The sequence below is a fragment of the Anser cygnoides genome, chromosome 2 (genome assembly GCF_040182565.1).
Source record: "Anser cygnoides isolate HZ-2024a breed goose chromosome 2, Taihu_goose_T2T_genome, whole genome shotgun sequence".
Taxonomy (NCBI): domain Eukaryota; kingdom Metazoa; phylum Chordata; class Aves; order Anseriformes; family Anatidae; genus Anser; species Anser cygnoides.
In genome coordinates this window covers 162,625,836-162,644,813 of record NC_089874.1, presented here as the reverse complement: position 1 = coordinate 162,644,813, position 18,978 = coordinate 162,625,836, and the positions used below count along the sequence as shown (strand labels likewise).

At 53.9% G+C, this 18,978-nt stretch overlaps 4 protein-coding genes across 4 annotated transcripts; all 4 read left to right on the top strand.

The window, feature by feature from the left end:
- The first annotated feature begins 2,296 nt into the window (after positions 1-2,296).
- On the top strand, positions 2,297-3,144 carry LOC136789827 (feather beta keratin-like). Its single transcript, XM_066990833.1, has 2 exons — positions 2,297-2,402; positions 2,613-3,144. Exon 2 carries the CDS (start codon positions 2,633-2,635, stop codon positions 2,951-2,953), a length of 321 nt encoding a protein of 106 aa, XP_066846934.1. The 5' UTR covers positions 2,297-2,402; positions 2,613-2,632; the 3' UTR covers positions 2,954-3,144.
- Positions 3,145-8,243: 5,099 nt separating this feature from the next.
- Positions 8,244-9,159, top strand: LOC125181708 (feather keratin 1-like). The gene is made up of 2 exons (XM_048056631.2): positions 8,244-8,393; positions 8,596-9,159. The coding sequence occupies exons 1-2, from the start codon at positions 8,273-8,275 to the stop codon at positions 8,919-8,921; spliced, it is 447 nt and encodes a 148-aa protein (XP_047912588.2). The 5' UTR covers positions 8,244-8,272; the 3' UTR covers positions 8,922-9,159.
- Positions 9,160-13,066: 3,907 nt separating this feature from the next.
- Positions 13,067-14,148, top strand: LOC136789825 (feather beta keratin-like). Its single transcript, XM_066990831.1, has 2 exons — positions 13,067-13,098; positions 13,322-14,148. Exon 2 carries the CDS (start codon positions 13,342-13,344, stop codon positions 13,660-13,662), a length of 321 nt encoding a protein of 106 aa, XP_066846932.1. The 5' UTR covers positions 13,067-13,098; positions 13,322-13,341; the 3' UTR covers positions 13,663-14,148.
- A 4,082-nt stretch (positions 14,149-18,230) lies between these two features.
- Positions 18,231-18,899, top strand: LOC136789950 (feather beta keratin-like). Its single transcript, XM_066991279.1, has one exon. It carries the CDS (start codon positions 18,272-18,274, stop codon positions 18,590-18,592), a length of 321 nt encoding a protein of 106 aa, XP_066847380.1. The 5' UTR covers positions 18,231-18,271; the 3' UTR covers positions 18,593-18,899.
- The last annotated feature ends 79 nt before the right edge of the window (positions 18,900-18,978 follow it).

The following is an 18,978-nucleotide window of genomic DNA, read 5'->3' as shown; positions in this document are numbered from 1 at the left end:
CCTGGCTATGTGTACAGACTGGGTGATGAGACTCTGGACAGCAGCCCCGCAGAGAGGGATCTGGGGGTTTTGGTTGATAGCAAGTTGAATATGAGCCAGCAGTGTGCCCTGGCAGCCAGAAGAGTGAACCGTACCCGGGGGGCGTCAAGCACAACATTTCTAGTCGGTCAAGGGAAGGGATTGTCCTGCTCTGCTCTGCTATGTGCAGCCTCACCTTCAGTACTGTCTGCAGTTCTGGGCCCCACAGTACAAAAAGGATGTGAAACTAATGGAGACTGTCCAGAGAAGGGCTGCTGAGATGGTGAAAGTCCTAGAGGGGAAGATGTATGAGGAGCGGCTAAGGTCACTTGTCCTGTTCAGCCTGGAAAAGAGGAGGCTGAAGGGAGACCTTATCTCAGTTACAGCTTCCTCACAAGGGGGAGTGGAGGGGCAAGTGCTGATCTGTTTTCTTTAATGACCAGTGATAGGACCCGCGGGAATGGTGTCAAGTTGAGGCAGAGGAGGTTCAGGCTGGATATCAGGAAGAGGTTCTTCAATGAGGGGTTCGTCATGCACTAGAACAGGTTCCCTAGGGATGTAGTCACAGCACCACGCCTGTCAGAGTGTAAGAAGCATTTGGACTGTGCTCTTTGTCATATGGACTGAACTTTTGGGTAGACGTGTGGTGCAAGGAGTTGGACTCGATGATCCTTGTAGGTCCCTTCCAGCTCGGGATATTCTATGATTCTGATTCTACTCCCCCCATGTCAGGACACACTTGATCTGCTTTCATCTGCAACATGATCCTACACCTTCACAACAAACAGTGTCACTGAGTCATATATGTAGGATGTCAGTCACTTCTCTGTAGAAAACACTGCAGAGGCTCAAGCCTGATTTGCTCTTTATAAATCCATGTCGACTACTCTCCATCACTTTTCTGTGCTTGGCAATACATTCTGGGAAGATTTCCTTCAGAACCTTCCCAGACTCTGACCTCAGGCTGACCAGGCTGCAGTTTCCCAGACATTCCTCCTTCATCTTTTGAACATAAGAGTGGGATGAGTCTCTTCCACTTTTCAGGAACCTCTCCCAGTCACCATGACTTTTCAAAGATAAATGAGAGAGCTATTTATTGAAAACGTATCAGCCACGACACTCAGCATTTGCAGGTGCAGCCTGTCAGGTCCCACGGACTCCTGCATAACCAGCTACACAGCCTCCCCATCATCCTCGTCAACGAGCTCCAGTGGGACAGCCTACAAAACACTCACCTCAGCAGATCAGGGGCTGCACTTGCCATCCCCCCACTCCTTGGAATGCAACCATCACCACTGGGGCCTCATGTCCACAGCCACAAGCAGCATACATGCCTCCAGCTCCCCTCTGAAAGGCTCACATCATCTGTCTCAACATCGAACACCACGCACAGAAATAGGATTCCCCCTTGACACTCACCCCAAAAAACTCCCCTGAACCTTGGGGCTGAACCTTCTGGACAGTCCCACATGTCTGTCATCTGCCTCTGATGAGGCAGAGCCTCTCTCTGGTGAGCCTCTCACATGCCTCACCAGACAGCCTAAGGGACTCCCACCAAACTGCCGGAGGCCAAAGCCCCGGCTGTCAACATGCTGGCCCCACAAAAGGGAGCCCTATGGAGTCGCCAACGCAACCCTTTGGGAAGCATGGCAGGACTCCCAACGCACTTAATTTTGTCAGCCCTAAGACAGTCCCATGACTACAACATTCTCCTATGCAAACACCCCTCCTCTGCCTCTTTTGACTGCGGCCCCAGGGAAAAGACAGGGAGCCCACTTGCTCCTAGCTACAGCCTCTATGTGCAAGACAGACACCAAGCCACCAGTGTAGCACACCCAATAGGAAAGACAAGGGCTAAATGCAGGCTCATGAGTTGGGGTGAAAGCACGGAGAGAGTGAATGTGATGCAATTGGCAGGGCATCACGCCCGGCGCACCTGGGAAATCCAGACCAGCCTGCTGGGGATGCGAACAGCTGATGCCCCCTTCTCAAAACAGAGCCACTAACCACACCTCCTGAGTGCCAAACCATGACCTCACTGATGACAATGAACCTCCCACATGCTTTGGATGCATCTTCTACCCACTCTTTCATGCACCTTCAAGAACTATCTTTTCGTCTTTAATACACTCACTTGAAATGTGCCGCCAAGTTCAAACAGACACATCCTCAAAGGAGAAAATGAAAAGGGAGCATTGTGGGAATGACAACACACCCCACCTTGTTACTTGCCAGGCTTTGGCATGTAAGAGCAGGTCATGCCAAATGATGTCATGTGGAAAGGCTCTCTTGCCCCGCAGGCACTCAGGGACCAGCATAAAAGCCGGCCCTGCGCCTCGCACCGTCACAATCCTCCCGACGCCTTCTCCCCTGCGCCCAACAAGGTGAGCCTGAACCCCGCTCCCCTCCTTCATCTTTCCACATGCCCTCTGCCCCCCAGCCTCAGCAGCCCTTCCACCTCCCCACCTCCATGCTCCCCACAGCCCCACCCTAAGCCTCCCCAATCCCTTTGCCTCCCCCAGCACCACTCCTCAAACCCTCAACACCCTCCGACTTCCCAACACCCTCCACCTTCCCAACGCCCTCTCTTCCAGGGACCCTCCACACCACAGACATGTCCTGCTACGACATCTGCCGCCCCTGCGGACCCACCCCGCTGGCTAACAGCTGCAACGAGCCCTGTGTCAGGCAGTGCGAGGATTCCCGCGTCGTCATCCAGCCTCCTGCCGTGCTGGTCACCCTGCCAGGACCCATCCTCAGCTCCTTCCCCCAGAACACCGCTGTTGGATCCTCCGCATCAGCTGCCGTGGGCAGCAACCTCAGTGCCCAGGGAGTGCCCATCTCCTCCGGTGGCTTCGGAGGCTTTGGCCTTGGAGGCTTTGGCCTTGGAGGCCTGGGCTGCTTCTCTGGCAGAAGAGCCTGCTACCCCTGCTAAGGACCCACGCCAGCACCCCTGACAGCAGCTAACAATGCCCTGCAAGCCACTTCATGGACTGAGGATGCTCTCATCTCCGTGCTCTGGGAATAGCTCCCACACAAAATGCATAGCTGCTGATGGTCACTCTGCTTGCACCTCTGACCACGGCTCTTCTGTTTGTGCTCCTTCCTTTTCATGAGTCTTCCTCAATAAAGTTCTAATGCATGCCAGCCTGACACTCCTCCTTTCTTCACTCAACGCTCTTCAGCCAAAGGGACCTGGACAGGCTGCAGAAGCGGGCTCATGTGAACCACATGAGCTTCAACAAGTCCAAGTTCAAGGTGTTGCACCTGGGTCGGGGCAATCCCAGTCAGGAGGACAGACTGGGAGAAGAACTCATTAAGAGCAGCCCTGCAGGGAAGGACTTGGGTTGTTCTGGTGGACCAAAGGCTCGACAGGACCCAGCAGTGCATGCCTGCAGCCCAGAAAGCCACCTGCATCCTGGGCTGCTTCAACAGAGGTGTGACCAGCAGGTCGAGGGACGTGATTGTCCCCCTCTGCTCTGTCCTCGTGAGGCCCCACCTGGAGTAGTGTCTGCAGGTTTGGGGCCTCCAGCACATAATGATGTGTACCTGTTCGAGCAAGTCCAGCGGAAGGCTCCAAAGATGATCAGAGGGCTGGAGTACCTCTCCTATGAAGAAAGGCTCAGAAAGCTGGGGATGTTTAGCCTGGGAAAGAGAAGGCTCCGGGGAGACTTCCTTGAGACCTTTCAGTACTTAAAGGGGTCTTCTAAAAAGGATGGAGAAGGACTCTTTACTCATGTAGATAATGATAGGGCAAGGGAGAATGGTCTTCAAGAAAAAGAGGATAGATTTTGATTAGATATTAGGAGGAAATTCTATACTGTGAGGGTGGTGAGGCATGGGAACAGGTTGCCAAAAGAAGCTGTGAATGCCCCATGGGAGGGACTCCACTTGGAGCAGGGGCAGAGAGGGACCACGAAGGAGCGGCAGACACGAAGCGACAAGGACTGACTGCAGCCCACATTGCCCATTTCTTATGCCACTTCAGGGGAGGAGGTGGAATAGGGTGGATGGGGGTAGGTATCTTTAGTTTGTTTGTGTTTTGTTTCTTTCTCACTGTTCTAGTTTGTTAGTAATAGGTAATATGTTTGATTAATCTCCCAGTGCGGAGCCTGTTTTGCCCATGACTATCATTGTTGAGTGATCTCCCTGTCCTTAACTCAACCCTTGAGCCCTTTTCATTGTCTTTTCCCCCCCTTTCCCTTTGAGGAGGGGGAGTGAGACAGTGGTTGTGGCGGAGCTCAGCTGCCCAGCTGGGTAAAACCACCACACCTGGCAAGGATGTCACCAACATCACCACAAGTGGGCACCGCCTGGGCTTTCAGCACATCACCCAAGACCTACATGTACCTAACCAAAGCCTTAGGCACGCTAAGGCTCTTCTGCGTGTGCCCTCTGAAACAATCTCCCCATGTGAGCACACCCTTGACCTGCTTTCTTCTGCAACATGATCCTACACCTTCACAACAAGCACTATCACAGAGTCATATATGTGGGACATCAGTCAATTCTAGGTTGAAGACTCTGTGGAGGGTCACACCTGATGTGCTCTTTATAAATCCATGATTATTGAATTTATTATTGATGCTCCGAAGGCCTGTGCTGCTTCTCCAGCAGAAGAGCCTGCTACCCCTGCTAAGGACCCACACCAACACCCCTGACTGAAGCCTCCAAGACTGTGCAAGCCACTTCTCAGACTGAGGACGCACCTCTGTGCTGTTCATGGTGCATGGGCTCACCAGCCACAGCTCTTCTTCTCAGGGCACTCCACACTCTAGCAGGGAACGGGGCCAGTCCATGCTGCCTGGAAACATGGCTGAAGGATGGCCTACTCCTCTCTCATTCCCTTGTTCTCCTTCCACCCTCTTCCATGTCGAGTACTCTCCACTGCAATGACTTGCTCCCAGCCACAAACCCACCCGGCACCTCTCATGTGCTGATTCTATTGCAGTGCACGAAGACCTTGGGGCTCTGCGAAAACCTGCTGTACCATGGGACACAGGCTGATGGTTGCACTACTTGCACCACAGAACAGGTCCCTTCTACTCTGCATAACTTTGTACTCTTTTTTTCCACAATAAAGTTCTCATGCATGTCAGCCTGTGATGTCTCCTCTTCCTTTCTGCTCCCAACACTCCTTCAACTTCACTCAACATTAAGCAAGGCTCAGCAGGCCGGCAGGGCCCAAGCCTGTTGCTGTTTAAGAAGCATCTGGACAGAACTCTTACATATATCCTTTTTTTTAAAAAGAAGAGTCAGAGGTTTGACGGCCCACTTTGCAGACAATAAATTTTCTAGTTGAACACATTCAAGGAGTCCGCTCGATTCCCAGGTAGAGATCAGAGGGGAAGTTTTCTCTCAGGGGTCTGTCCTGGGGCCAGCATTATTATACCTCTTTGTTGCTGACATGCACAGTGCTACTGATCAGGCAGCCAGCAAGTTTGCACATGGCACCAAGCTCTGTGGGGTGGCCAGCACCTTAGGGGAAAAAGGGATGCCATCTGGAAGGACCTTGACAGGCGGGCCCAAGCAAACCTCAAGGCATTCAACAAGGCCGAGTGCAAGGTCCTGCTTTTGGGTCGAGACAATCCCCAACATGAATACAGCCTGAGCAACGAGTGGATTATGAGCTGCCCAGTGAAGAATGATTTAGGGGTATTGGTGGGGAAATGTCTCAACCTGAGCAGCCAGTGCACTCGCAGCCCAGAAAGCCAGCCGTCTCCTGGGCTGCATCATAAGAATTGCAGCTGGCAAAAGGAGGGAGGCTATTCTCCCCCTGTACTCTGCTCTTGTCAGACCCCACCTGCAGGACTGTGTTGAGTGCTTGGGCCCCCAGCATAAGACAGATCTGGAACTGTCAGAGCAGGTTGCGAGGAGGGACACAAAGATGGTCAGACAGCTGGTGCAACTCTCCTACAAAGACAGGCTGAGAGAGCCGGGCTTGTTCAGCCTGGAGAAGAGAAGGCTCCAGGCAGACGTTATAGAGACCCTCCAGTAATTAAAACAGGCCTACAGGAATCATGGAATTAGCATGCCTTCCAACTGAAAACATTCAATCATTCAATTATTCTATCTGGTTTAACACCCAGGTTGCCTTGTATGTTGTCAGGACTCGGACTCATGGAGCCTCAAGGATCTGGATACTCTACAGTATCTCACAGTCAAGATAGTCTACAATTCTAAGAGTCTGTGAAAAGGGACACAAGACCTCTCTCAGCAAGTATGTCACTGACAACAGCACCAATGGGCTGCTACTGTTCTTCTGGCATATGACACAAGCCCTTCACTTGCAAAACCAAAGGCCTGGGCACACTAAGGGACTTCTGCATGGGTCAGAAATCAGCACGCACTGAACAACTCTCTTTCCCATCAGGATTTTCTGGCCACCACCTCTGACAAATACCATCAAGACGCTGCAAGCAATGACATGGAATGAGGGTTGCACCTCTGGCATGAGTCTGGATCTTGGGCTCACCAAATTCTCAACCATGGCTCTTTCTCAAAGAAACCCGTACTTTCTCAGCTTCAGAATGGCCATGTCGTCTGAGGGAGCATCAAAGCTTTTACTAAAGGCAAGGTAAGCAACAGACACGGCTCTTCCCTCATTTACCAGGAGAGTTACTTCAACGCAGAAGACACTGAGGAGGCTCAAGCATGACTTCAGTTCTCTAAATCCATGCTGAATACTCCCCATCGCATTCTTATCATTTGTGTGCTGGGCAGTGCTTCCCAAGAGGATTTCCTTCCACACCTTCCCAGAGACTGATGGCAGGCAAACCATCCTGCGGTTCCCCAGACCTTCCTTCTTGATCTTGTTGAACATAGGAGTGGGATGAGTCTATTCCAGTCTTCAGGAGCCCAGTCACCATCAACTTTCAAAGAAAGCTGAAAGTAGCCTTGTGAAGATATCAGCCAGGACTCTCAGCATTTGTGGGTGCAACCTGACAGGTCCTGTGCACTTCAGTACATCCAGTGGCACAGCTTCTCCATCTTCCTCAGCAACATGCACTACTCACCTGTCAGACAGCCTGCAAACCAGTCACCTTGCCTAACCAGTGGAAGGCTTTGATATCACCCACCCTTTTGAGTTGCAGACCGCATGCCTCCAGTTCCCATCTGAAATGTCCAAATCATCTTTCTAAAAATCAAAAACAGGTTTCCCTTTGACCTCACTGATGACACCACACCTCTCCCTTTCTTTGGATGCATCTTCTATCCAGCCTTACACGCACCTTCAAGAACTATTTTTTGGTCTTTAATACTGACACTTGAAATGCGCCGCCATGATCATTGGCCATGTCCTCAGCAGAAGGACCCAAAAAGGGAACATTTGGGGTAGGAAAACACACCCCACTTCATTACTCAACTTACTGTCAACTAGAAGCCACAGATCCCTTTCTTTGGGGCAGCTCCTCAGTACCTCATCCCCCAGTCTGTACATATACTGGGACAGGTTACCGTGCCCCAGGTGCAGAATCTGGTACTTACTCTTCTTAAACTTCATATGACTAGTGATTGCACAGCCCTGTGGTCTGTCAAGATCTCTCTGCACAGCCTCTCCACCCTTGAGGGAGACAACAGCAACTCCTTATTTCCTGTCATCTGTAAACTTACTGAGTATGCATTTGAGGCCTGTATCCAGATCATCTGCAAAAACATCAAAGAGAACTGGGTCCAAAATGGAGTCCTGGGAAACCCCACTAGTGACTGCAGCAAGCGTGACGAACCCCCCCTTTACTACAACCCTTTGAACTTGACCAGTCAGACAACAGTCCACCAACTGTGTTATATATTTATCTACCTGCGTGCCGGACGTTTTGTCCAGGAGGATGTTTTGAGAAACAGTATCAAAAAGGTTTGCTGAAATCCAAAGAAATTGCATGTACTGCCTTCCTTTGGTCAATTAGATGGGTAACCTTGTCATAAAAGGAAGTGGCTGCACCTCATGCCCAGCACATCCAGGAAGCCCCTCCTCACAACACAGCCGCAATCACACCACATGAGAACAGCACCATGACCTCACTGAAAACACCGCTGCTCTCCTATGCTTGGGTCACGTCTTCTGCCCGCTTTGACATGCACCTTCAAGAGCAATCCTTTGGCCTCTAATAAGTACTTTGGCGTAAAATGTGCCACCATTGCCAAATGGACATGTCCTCAAGAGAAGGACGTGAAAATTGAGTGTTGCAGGATCAAAAACATGCCCCACCTCATTACTTGCCAGGCTTTGGCATGTAAGAGCTGCTCATGCCAAATGCTGTCACGTGCAAAGGCTCTCTTGCCCCGCAGGCACTCAGAGACCAGAATAAAAGACAGCCCTGCACCTCGCACCCTCACAAACTCCTCCCGACACCTTCTCCCCTGCGCCCAACAAGGTGAGCCTAAACCCCGCTCCCCTCTGCCCCATAGGGATAAAACTCCACACGCCTTCTGCCCCCCAGCCTCAGCAGCCATTCCTCATCCCTGCTCCCATGCACCCCACAGCCCCAACTTAGGCCTCCCCAGTCCCTTGGCCTCCCCCAGCACTGCTTCTCATTCCCCCAACACCCTCCACCTTCCCAACATCCTCTCTTCCAGGGACCCTCCACACCACAGACATGTCCTGCTACGACATCTGCCGCCCCTGCGGACCCACCCCGCTGGCTAACAGCTGCAACGAGCCCTGTGTCAGGCAGTGCGAGGATTCCCGCGTCGTCATCCAGCCTCCTGCCGTGCTGGTCACCCTGCCAGGACCCATCCTCAGCTCCTTCCCCCAGAACACCGCTGTTGGATCCTCCGCATCAGCTGCCGTGGGCAGCAACCTCAGCGCCCAGGGAGTGCCCATCTCCTCCGGTGGCTTTGGAGGCTTTGGCTTTGGAGGCCTGGGCTGCATCAACGGCGGAAGAGCCTGCTACCCCTGCTAAGGACCCACGCCAACACCCCTGACAGAAGCCTCCAACACCGTGCAACACAGCTCTCGCACTGAGGACGCACCTCTGCGCTCTTCATGGCACCCGGGCTCGCCAGCCGCGGCTCATCATTCCATGGCACAACAAAGCAAGCAAGCAAGGAAGGGGCCAGCCCATGCTGTCAGGACACATGGCCAACATACCTCCTTCTTTCTTCCTCTTTCTCCTTTCCATAGCACCACCTTCTACGGCCGCTACTCTCTGCTGCTATGACTGGTTAATAAGCCGAATGCCACCATGGATTGACCCCATCCCTGCTACTCTCCTCAAAAGGACAGGAAGTTGTCAGTGCCCTGGAGAAATGTGCTGTAGACAAGGGACAGCAGCTGGTGGTCACTCTAATAGCACCACAGACCCTGGCGCTTTTATTGGTGCTCCTTCCTTTTATTTTTTTCCCCCTCAATAAAATCTACCTGCATCCCATCCTGACATTCGTTGTCTTCTTTTTTTCAACCCAACGCTCTTTCAACTTCACCTACTACTAAAGCTTTGCTCAAGAGGCCATCAGGTGGGGTTGTAAAGGGCCACTGAGCCTCCCCTCTCAAGGATGTCATCACCAACAACACAGGTGTGCACCAGCTGGTTTTCCAGCCCATCATCCAGTACATACAGATGACCAAACTAAGGCTTGGGCACATGTCGTGGAATTAGATTTTACACTGCTTTAATATAGCAGCAATTTAGGATTTATTTTATACTTTTGAGGTACAGATGGTATGATTTTTAACAGCTCTTAATCAACCTTTGATCAGCAGAGAATTTAACAGAATTATTTTAATGGGGTTTGCTACAATAGAAACAGTGACTTAAAGGCTCAAGAATGGCAAGGTTCAGCTGAGACTCACTGCAGGGTTCTTGGGGGTGTTTAAATTCAGTCATGCGCTTCCAAAATACCCCCCAAGAGTGAATTACTCACCCTAATTCCTTGTTGGTGTTTGTCTGCATCTGAGGTTGTTCCTCAAGGAGTCAGCCCTGAGATGCACTTTCCCTCAGGGGTATGCTACGAGGCATCCCAGCTCAGGGAGAGATTGAGTTTGCAGCCCTTGGAGAGCTCATGGAGTTCTTTGCTTAGGACTACTATTTATAGGACCACAAGATGGTTGACTGTAATTTTCCATCCTGGCTACGGTTCAGATAAGGCAAGTTTGGTATTCTAGAATGTACAGTGCTGGTACTCTCCAGAGCCCAGGCTGCAGGGTCTGAGAGAAGATCAGGGAATGCCTGACTGTATTCACCCTTTATACCTGTTGCCCACTGACAATGGAGGACTGAAGTTACTCCCAAACCATAGCTGAGCTGGGGAAAAAATGTACTCCACCACATTTTTCTCTGGCCGCTACATTTATAAGATAAAGTGAGTGACGCGTAGTCAAACGCAGACTCCTTCCCACAATGATCTTCGAATTTGATGTAATCCATCATTTTCTTTTCACGGATTTCAGCGGGCACCTGCTTTAAGGAGGTAACAACCTATCGTTGTAGTTGTGGATTTGACAGTGAAGGAAGGGTCATATAAAGGCCTGTTGTGGCTCCTAAGCCTCAGCCGGAATTCTATCAAGAAGAGGAATAGAGTGGAGTCAGACAGCACACTAAGACTGTTCTGAAAATGTGCAGTTGTGCTCTCAGTATCTCGACGGATGGGGAACCAAAAATTATTCTTCTGGGTAAATTCTTCCTCTGCTCAACTGCTGTAACATGGGAAAAGGCTTCCCTTCTTTTCCAAGACAATTGCATCTCTTCTCTGTGGCGTCCACTCACCTTTGTCCTGGCAGCAGGCAGTAACTGAAAGTAGTCTGGTTCCCTTGTCTTCATTCCCGCCCATCCGGGATTTAGAACAAGGAGGAGATTCAGCCTGAGCAGCCTTCTCTGCGGGTTGAAAACGCCCAGCTCTCTCACCTTCTCCTCATATTGAAGAGGCTCCAGGCCCTTCAGCATCTTGGTAGCCCTGCACTGGAATTGCTCCAGCATGTCCGCTTCCATCTTCCACTGGGACGCCTCAAACTGGACAAAGGACTCCACAAGGGGCCTCACCGGCGATGAAGAGAGATGACGGAGCGCCTTTCTCATCGTGCTGGCAACGCTCTTCCCCATGCCCTCCTGGAGCCTGGTGGCCTCTTTTGCCGCAAGGCTGCATTGCTGACTCATCGTCAGCTTGCTCTCCAACAGCAACACAAGGTCCTGCTTGGCAAAGCTGCCTGCCACTCTGTCGGACAACACCATGTCCTGCTCCCCGGCGTTAGTCCTCCCCAGAGGCAGGAATTTGCTTTGCCCCTTCGGCAACTTCATGATGTTGGTCTCTGCCCAGTTCTCCAGCCTCTGCACATCATTCTGAATGGTGCCACGTTCATCACGTGCATCAGACGCTCCTCCCCGTCTCGGGTCATCTGCAGAATTCCTGCGGGGTCACTCCGTCCCACCACCCACCTCACTAATGAGGCATATTGAACAGTGCTGGCCTCACTTCCGAAACCTGGCCTACACCACTAGGGCCTTGCCTCCAACACCAACCGTTGCCACTGAGCAATAGACTCTGCACCCAAGCAATCAGCAACTTTGCAGCCCACCTCACTATCCCTTTATCTAACCCATACTTTGTCCGCTTCTCTAGGAGCTTGTCACGGGAGCAAGTGTCAAAGAAAGCCCTTACTAAAGGCTTTACTAAAGTTGAGCAGCAGCCACTGCTCTCCCCTCATCCACCAAGCTGGTCACCTCAATTTAGAAGACGCTGAGGAGGCTCACGCGTGACTTTCCCTCTCTAAATCCCTGCTGACTACTCCCCATCACATTCTGGTTCTTCGTCTGCTCGACAGCGCTTTCCGGGAGGATTTCCTTTAGAACCTTCCCAGTGACTGATGTCAGGCCAACCAGCCTCTGGTTTCCCACACCTTCCTTCTTCACCTTCTTGAACACAGGAGTGCGGCGAGTCTCTTCCAGTCTTCAGGAGCCTCTCCCACTCACCAGGACCTTTCAAAGATAATTAGTAGTGGCCTCGCAAGGACACCACACAGCTCCCTCAGCATTTGTGGCTGCAACCCAGCAGGCCTCACGGAACAAGGCACACCCAGTTGCACAGCCCCCCTTCCTACCTTGATTCATCTTCCTCAGCAGCAAGCGCTACTCACCTCAGCAGCAAGCCAAAACCACCTCAGCCCAACGGGGACAGGCCTTGCCACTCGTCAGCCATGCCCGGGACCACCCAGCCAGGAGGGGCTCACGGCTGCTGCCCCGAGCACCATGCATGCCTCCAATTCCCCGCTACAGGTTCCAAACCCTGCGTCTGAACGTCAAAGCCTAGGCAGGGAAAGGGCCTCACCCTTGACCGCTCAGTGCTGAATAAGACCCCAAAAGCTCTGCCTAACTCTCCCTGCCAAACCATTCCCCCTCAGCTCAGGGCTTGCAAGCTCTCAACAGGGCCTGAAAGGACAACGTCCTTCTATCGGAGACAGCTCTCCTCCGCCTAATCAAACTACCACCCGCCAAGCTGCCGCAAGAAGAAAGCACGCAGCCTCCCTTCTCCCACCCAGGACCTTCCAAGCACAAAGGCCACCAAGCCACCGACCGATGTAGCAAACCCAATGGGAAAGACGAGGAATAAACACAGGCGTAGGGAATAGGCACGAAGGCAGGGAGGGGGCGAGTGCAATGCCAGTGCCAGCGCCTCGCGCCCAGCACATCTGGGAAGCCCACACCAGCCTGCATTATGGCGACGCTAGCAAATAGGGCCCCCTCCTCACAACAATGCAGCCGCAAACCGCACCGCACGAGTGACACGCCATGACCTCACTTCGTGACACCCCACCTCTCTCATGCTTTGGCCGCGTCTGCCGACTGTCCTCAAACGCACTCTCCATGCAAAGCCATCCAAAGAGCCGCTCTCGCTTAAAAGCTGCCGCCAAGGCCACAGAGACACATCCTAAACAGGAGAAAAGCACACGAGAGCGTTGTGGGAAGGACAACACACCCCACCTCATTACTTGCCAGGCTTTAGCATGTAAGAGCAGCTCACGCCAAATGCTGTCATGCGCAAAGGCTCTCTCGCCCTGTGGGCACTCAGGGACCAACATAAAAGCCGGCCCTGCGACTCGTACCCTCACACAATCCTCCCGACGCCTTCTCCCCTGCGCCCAACAAGGTGAGCCTGAACCCCGCTCCCCTCCTTCGCCCGCCCCACCAGGCCTATCTCTCCACACGCCCTTTCTCCCTTAGCCTCAGCAGACCTTCTCCCTCCCCACCGCCATGCTCCCCACAACCCCAGGCCTCCCCACTCTCTTGGCCTCCCCCAGCACCACTCCTCATGCCCCCAACACCCTCCGCCTCCCCAACACCCTCCACATTCCCAACGCCCTCTCTTCCAGGGACCCTCCACACCACAGACATGTCCTGCTACGACATCTGCCGCCCCTGCGGACCCACCCCGCTGGCTAACAGCTGCAACGAGCCCTGTGTCAGGCAGTGCGAGGATTCCCGCGTCGTCATCCAGCCTCCTGCCGTGCTGGTCACCCTGCCAGGACCCATCCTCAGCTCCTTCCCCCAGAAAACCGCCGTTGGATCCTCCGCATCAGCTGCCGTGGGCAGCAACCTCAGCGCCCAGGGAGTGCCTATCTCCTCCGGGGGATTCGGAGGCTTTGGCCTTGGAGGCTTTGGCTTTGGAGGCCTGGGCTGCATCAACGGCGGAAGAGCCTGCTACCCCTGCTAAGGACCCACGCCAACACCCCTGACAGAAGCCTCCAACACCGTGCAACACAGCTCTCGCACTGAGGACGCACCTCTGCGCTCTTCATGGCATGCGGGCTCGCCAGCCGCGGCTCATCATTCCATGGCACAACAAAGCAAGCAAGCAAGGAAGGGGCCAGCCCATGCTGTCAGGACACATGGCCAACATACCTCCTTCTTTCTTCCTCTTTCTCCTTTCCATAGCACCACCTTCTACGGCTGCTACTCTCTGCTGCAATGCCTTGCTCACTAGCACAATCTCTCCAGAGACCTTCTGGGGCTGCTCCCACCACACGGTAGCAAGACCTTGGGGCTCTGGGAAAATCTGCTCTACGCAAGGGACATAGGCTGGTGGTCGCCCTCCAGGCACCTCAGAATGTGCACCTTCCACTTGACGCTCCCTCTTTTTCATGTTTTCCTCAATAAAATCTGCCTGCATCCCACATCCTCAGATGCCTCCTCTTCCTTTCTTCTCCCAACGCTCTTCCAGCTTCACCCGACAAAAAGAACAAAAAGCAGGGCTCAAGTGGCCATCAGGGCCCATGCCTGGTGGTGTTCAAGAAGCGTTTGGACAACGCTCTTACATAGATCCTTGTCACTAAAATGGAAAGACGTGATGGGCCACTCAGCACACAATGAATTGCCTGCATGGTCACATACCAAGAGTTGCGGTCAACAGCTCGGTGCTCACGTGGAGACCAGGGAGGAGTGGTGTCCCTCTGGGGCCTCTAGTGAGGCCAGGATGATTTAACAGAGTTGTCCGTCACACGGACACCACACATATGGTGCGAGACTCCTCGTGGATTGAGGATACACCTTTATGCCATCGCTGACCCACTGCGTCTTCAGCTCCACAACCACGGCTATTTCTCTCAAGGCATGAACCAGAGAAGCAAGGAAGTGGGCTATTCCGTGATGTTTGGAAACATGGCCGACTTACATTCTACCATTCTCCCATTTCTTTCCTTGACTTGCACTGTCTCGTATGTCTGGTTCTCTCTGCTACTATGACGTGCTCACAAGCCAAACGCCACCAGGGATCAACTCCCTCCCTGCTGCTCCCATCACAGGGCTGGAAGATTTCCGTGCTCCGAGAAACTTTACCGCGCACAACGATGACGTTGTTGGTCACCCTACGTGCATCCAAGACCCCCCGGGGATGTGCCACTTGCTGCTCCTTCATTTCCATGCGCTTTCCTCAATAAAGTTCTCAAGCATGCCAGCCTGACGCTCCTCCTCTTCCCTTCTTCTCCCAGCGCCTTTCCCACTTCCCTCAGTACAAAGGCAAAACTCGAGAGGTCATCGGGGCACGTCGAAAAGGGCCACCACACCTTCCAGCACGTCACACGAGACCTACACTTGACCAAACAAAGGCTTGGCCACGCTAAGGCGCTTCTGCACATGCCCTCTGAAACAATCTCTCCGTGTCAGCAGCACACACTCGACTGCTTTCTCACCCAGCAGCATTCTCCCGCATTGACAACAGATGCAGTCACAGAATCCTTTCAGTTTGGAAGTAACCTCTGCAGACCATGTGCTGCAAGCACCCTGCTCAAGCAGAGTCAGCTACAGCAGGCTGTCCAGGACCATGTGCAGTTGGGCTTCTCAGATCTCCAAGCATGGAAATCCAAAACCTCTGCTTGAGGTCCACTGCTTGACCACCCTCACAGGGGAAAAGGCTTTCCTTCTCTTCCAAGACAATTGCATCTCTTCTCTGTGGCGTCCACTCACCTTTGTCCTGGCAGCAGGCAGTAACTGAAAATAGTCTGGTTCCCTTGTCTTCATTCCCGCCCATCCGGGATTTAGAACAAGGAGGAGATTCAGCCTGAGCAGCCTTCTCTGCGGGTTGAAAACGCCCAGCTCTCTCACCTTCTCCTCATATTGAAGAGGCTCCAGGCCCTTCAGCATCTTGGTAGCCCTGCACTGGAATTGCTCCAGCATGTCCGCTTCCATCTTCCACTGGGACGCCTCAAACTGGACAAAGGACTCCACAAGGGGCCTCACCGGCGATGAAGAGAGATGACGGAGCGCCTTTCTCATCGTGCTGGCAACGCTCTTCCCCATGCCCTCCTGGAGCCTGGTGGCCTCTTTTGCCGCAAGGCTGCATTGCTGACTCATCGTCAGCTTGCTCTCCAACAGCAACACAAGGTCCTGCTTGGCAAAGCTGCCTGCCACTCTGTCGGACAACACCATGTCCTGCTCCCCGGCGTTAGTCCTCCCCAGAGGCAGGAATTTGCTTTGCCCCTTCGGCAACTTCATGATGTTGGTCTCTGCCCAGTTCTCCAGCCTCTGCACATCATTCTGAATGGTGCCACGTTCATCACGTGCATCAGACGCTCCTCCCCGTCTCGGGTCATCTGCAGAATTCCTGCGGGGTCACTCCGTCCCATCACCCACCTCACTAATGAGGATATGATGGCCACAAGATAGAGCACAGGAAGTTCCGCACCAACATGAGAAAGAACTTCTTCACAGTGAGGGTGACGGAGCTGCCCAGGGAGGTTGTGCGCTCTCCTTCTCTGGAGATATTCAAGGCCCGTCTGGATGCCTACCTGGGCAGCCTGCTCTAAGGAACCTGCTTTGGCAGGGGGGTTGGACCTGATGATCTTTCGAGGTCCCTTCCAACACCTTCAATTGTCTCATTCTGGGATTCTGCGATATTGAACATTGGTGGCCTCACTGCCAAGCCCTAGCCTACACCGCTAGGGCCTTGCCTCCAACACCACTCTGTGCCACTTAGCACAAGCCTCTGCACCCAAGCAATCAGCCACTTCTCAGCCCACCTCACTGTCCCTTTATCTAACCCATACTTTGTCCGCTTCTCTAGGAGCTTGTCACGGGAGCAAGTGTCAAAGAAAGCCCTTACTAAAGGCTTTACTAAAGTTGAGCAGCAGCCACTGCTCTCCCCTCATCCACCAAGCTGGTCACCTCAATTTAGAAGACGCTCAGGAGGCTCACACGTGACTTTCCCTCTCTAAATCCGTGCTGACTACTCCCCATCACATTCTGGTTCTTCGTCTGCTCGACAGCGCTTTCCGGGAGGATTTCCTTTAGAACCTTCCCAGCGACTGATGTCAGGCCAACCAGCCTCTGGTTTCCCACCCCTTCCTTCTTCACCTTCTTGAACACAGGAGCCGGCGAGTCTCTTCCAGTCTTCAGGAGCCTCTCCCACTCACCAGGACCTTTCAAAGATAATTAGTAGTGGCCTCGCAAGGACACCACACAGCTCCCTCAGCATTTGTGGCTGCAACCCAGCAGGCCTCACGGAACAAGGCACACCCAGTTGCACAGCCCCCCTTCCTACCTTGATTCATCTTCCTCAGCAACAAGCGCTACTCACCTCAGCAGCAAGCCAAAACCACCTCAGCCCAACGGGGACAGGCCTTGCCACTCGTCAGCCATGCCCGGGACCACCCAGCCAGGAGGGGCTCACGACTGCTGCCCCAAGTACCATGCATGCCTCCAACTCCCTGCTGCAGTGACCAAACCCTGCATCTGACCATCAAAGCCTAGGCAGGGAAAGGGCCTCACCCTTGGGCGCTCAGTGCTGAATAAGACCCCAAAAGCTCTGCCTAACTCTCCCTGCCAAACCACTCCCCCTCAGCTCAGGGCTTGCAAGCTCTCAACAGGGCCTGAAAGGACAACGTCCTGCTGTCGTAGACAGCTCTCCTCCGCCTAATCAAACTACCACCCGCCAAGCTGCCGCAAGAAGAAAGCACGCAGCCTCCCTTCTCCCACCCAGGACCTTCCAAGCACAAATGCCACCAAGCCACCGACCGATGAAGCAAACCAATGGGAAAGACGAGGAATAAACACAGGCGTAGGGAATGGGCACGAAGGCAGGGAGGGAGCGAGTGCAATGCCAGTGCCAGCACCTCGCGCCCAGCACATCTGGGAAGCCCACACCAGCCTGCATTATGGCGACGCCAGCAAATAGGGCCCCCTCCTCACAACAATGAAGCCGCAAACCGCACCGCACGAGTGACACGCCATGACCTCACTTCGTGACACCCCACCTCTCTCATGCTTTGGCCGCGTCTGCTGACTGTCCTCAAACGCACTCTCCATGCAAATCCATCCAAAGAGCCGCTCTCGCTTAAAAGCTGCCGCCAAGGCCGCAGAGACACATCCTCAACAGGAGAAAAGCACACGAGAGCGTTGTGGGAAGGACAACACGCCCCACCTCATTACTTGCCAGGCTTTAGCATGTAAGAGCAGCTCACGCCAAATGCTGTCATGCGCAAAGGCTCTCTCGCCCCGCGGGCACTCACGGAACAGCATAAAAGCCGGCCCTGCGACTCGCACCCTCACACAATCCTCCCGACGCCTTCTCCCCTGCGCCCAACAAGGTGAGCCTGAACCCCGCTCCCCTCCTTCGCCTGCCCCACCAGGCCTAGCTCTCCACACGCCCTTTCCCCCTTAGCCTCAGCAGCCCTTCTCCCTCCCCACCGCCATGCTCCCCACAACCCCAGGCCTCCCCACACTCTTGGCCTCCCCCAGCACCACTCCTCACGCCCCCAACACCTTCCGCGTTCCCAACACCCTCCACCTTCCCAACACCCTCTCTTCCAGGGACCCTCCGCACCACAGACATGTCCTGCTACGACATCTGCCGCCCCTGCGGACCCACCCCGCTGGCTAACAGCTGCAACGAGCCCTGTGTCAGGCAGTGCGAGGATTCCCGCGTCGTCATCCAGCCTCCTGCCGTGCTGGTCACCCTGCCAGGACCCATCCTCAGCTCCTTCCCCCAGAACACCGCCGTTGGATCCTCCGCATCAGCTGCCGTGGGCAGCAACCTCAGCGCCCAGGGAGTGCCCATCTCCTCCGGGGGATTCGGAGGCTTTGGCCTTGGAGGCTTTGGCTTTGGAGGCCTGGGCTGCATCAACGGCGGAAGAGCCTGCTACCCCTGCTAAGGACCCACGCCAACACCCCTGACAGAAGCCTCCAACACCGTGCAACACAGCTCTCGCACTGAGGACGCACCTCTGCGCTCTTCATGGCATGCGGGCTCGCCAGCCGCGGCTCATCATTCCATGGCACAACAAAGCAAGCAAGCAAGGAAGGGGCCAGCCCATGCTGTCAGGACACATGGCCAACATACCTCCTTCTTTCTTCCTCTTTCTCCTTTCCATAGCACCACCTTCTACGGCTGCTACTCTCTGCTGCAATGCCTTGCTCACTAGCACAATCTCTCCAGAGACCTTCTGGGGCTGCTCCCACCACACGGTAGCGAGACCTTGGGGCTCTGGGAAAATCTGCTCTACGCAAGGGACATAGGCTGGTGGTCGCCCTCCAGGCA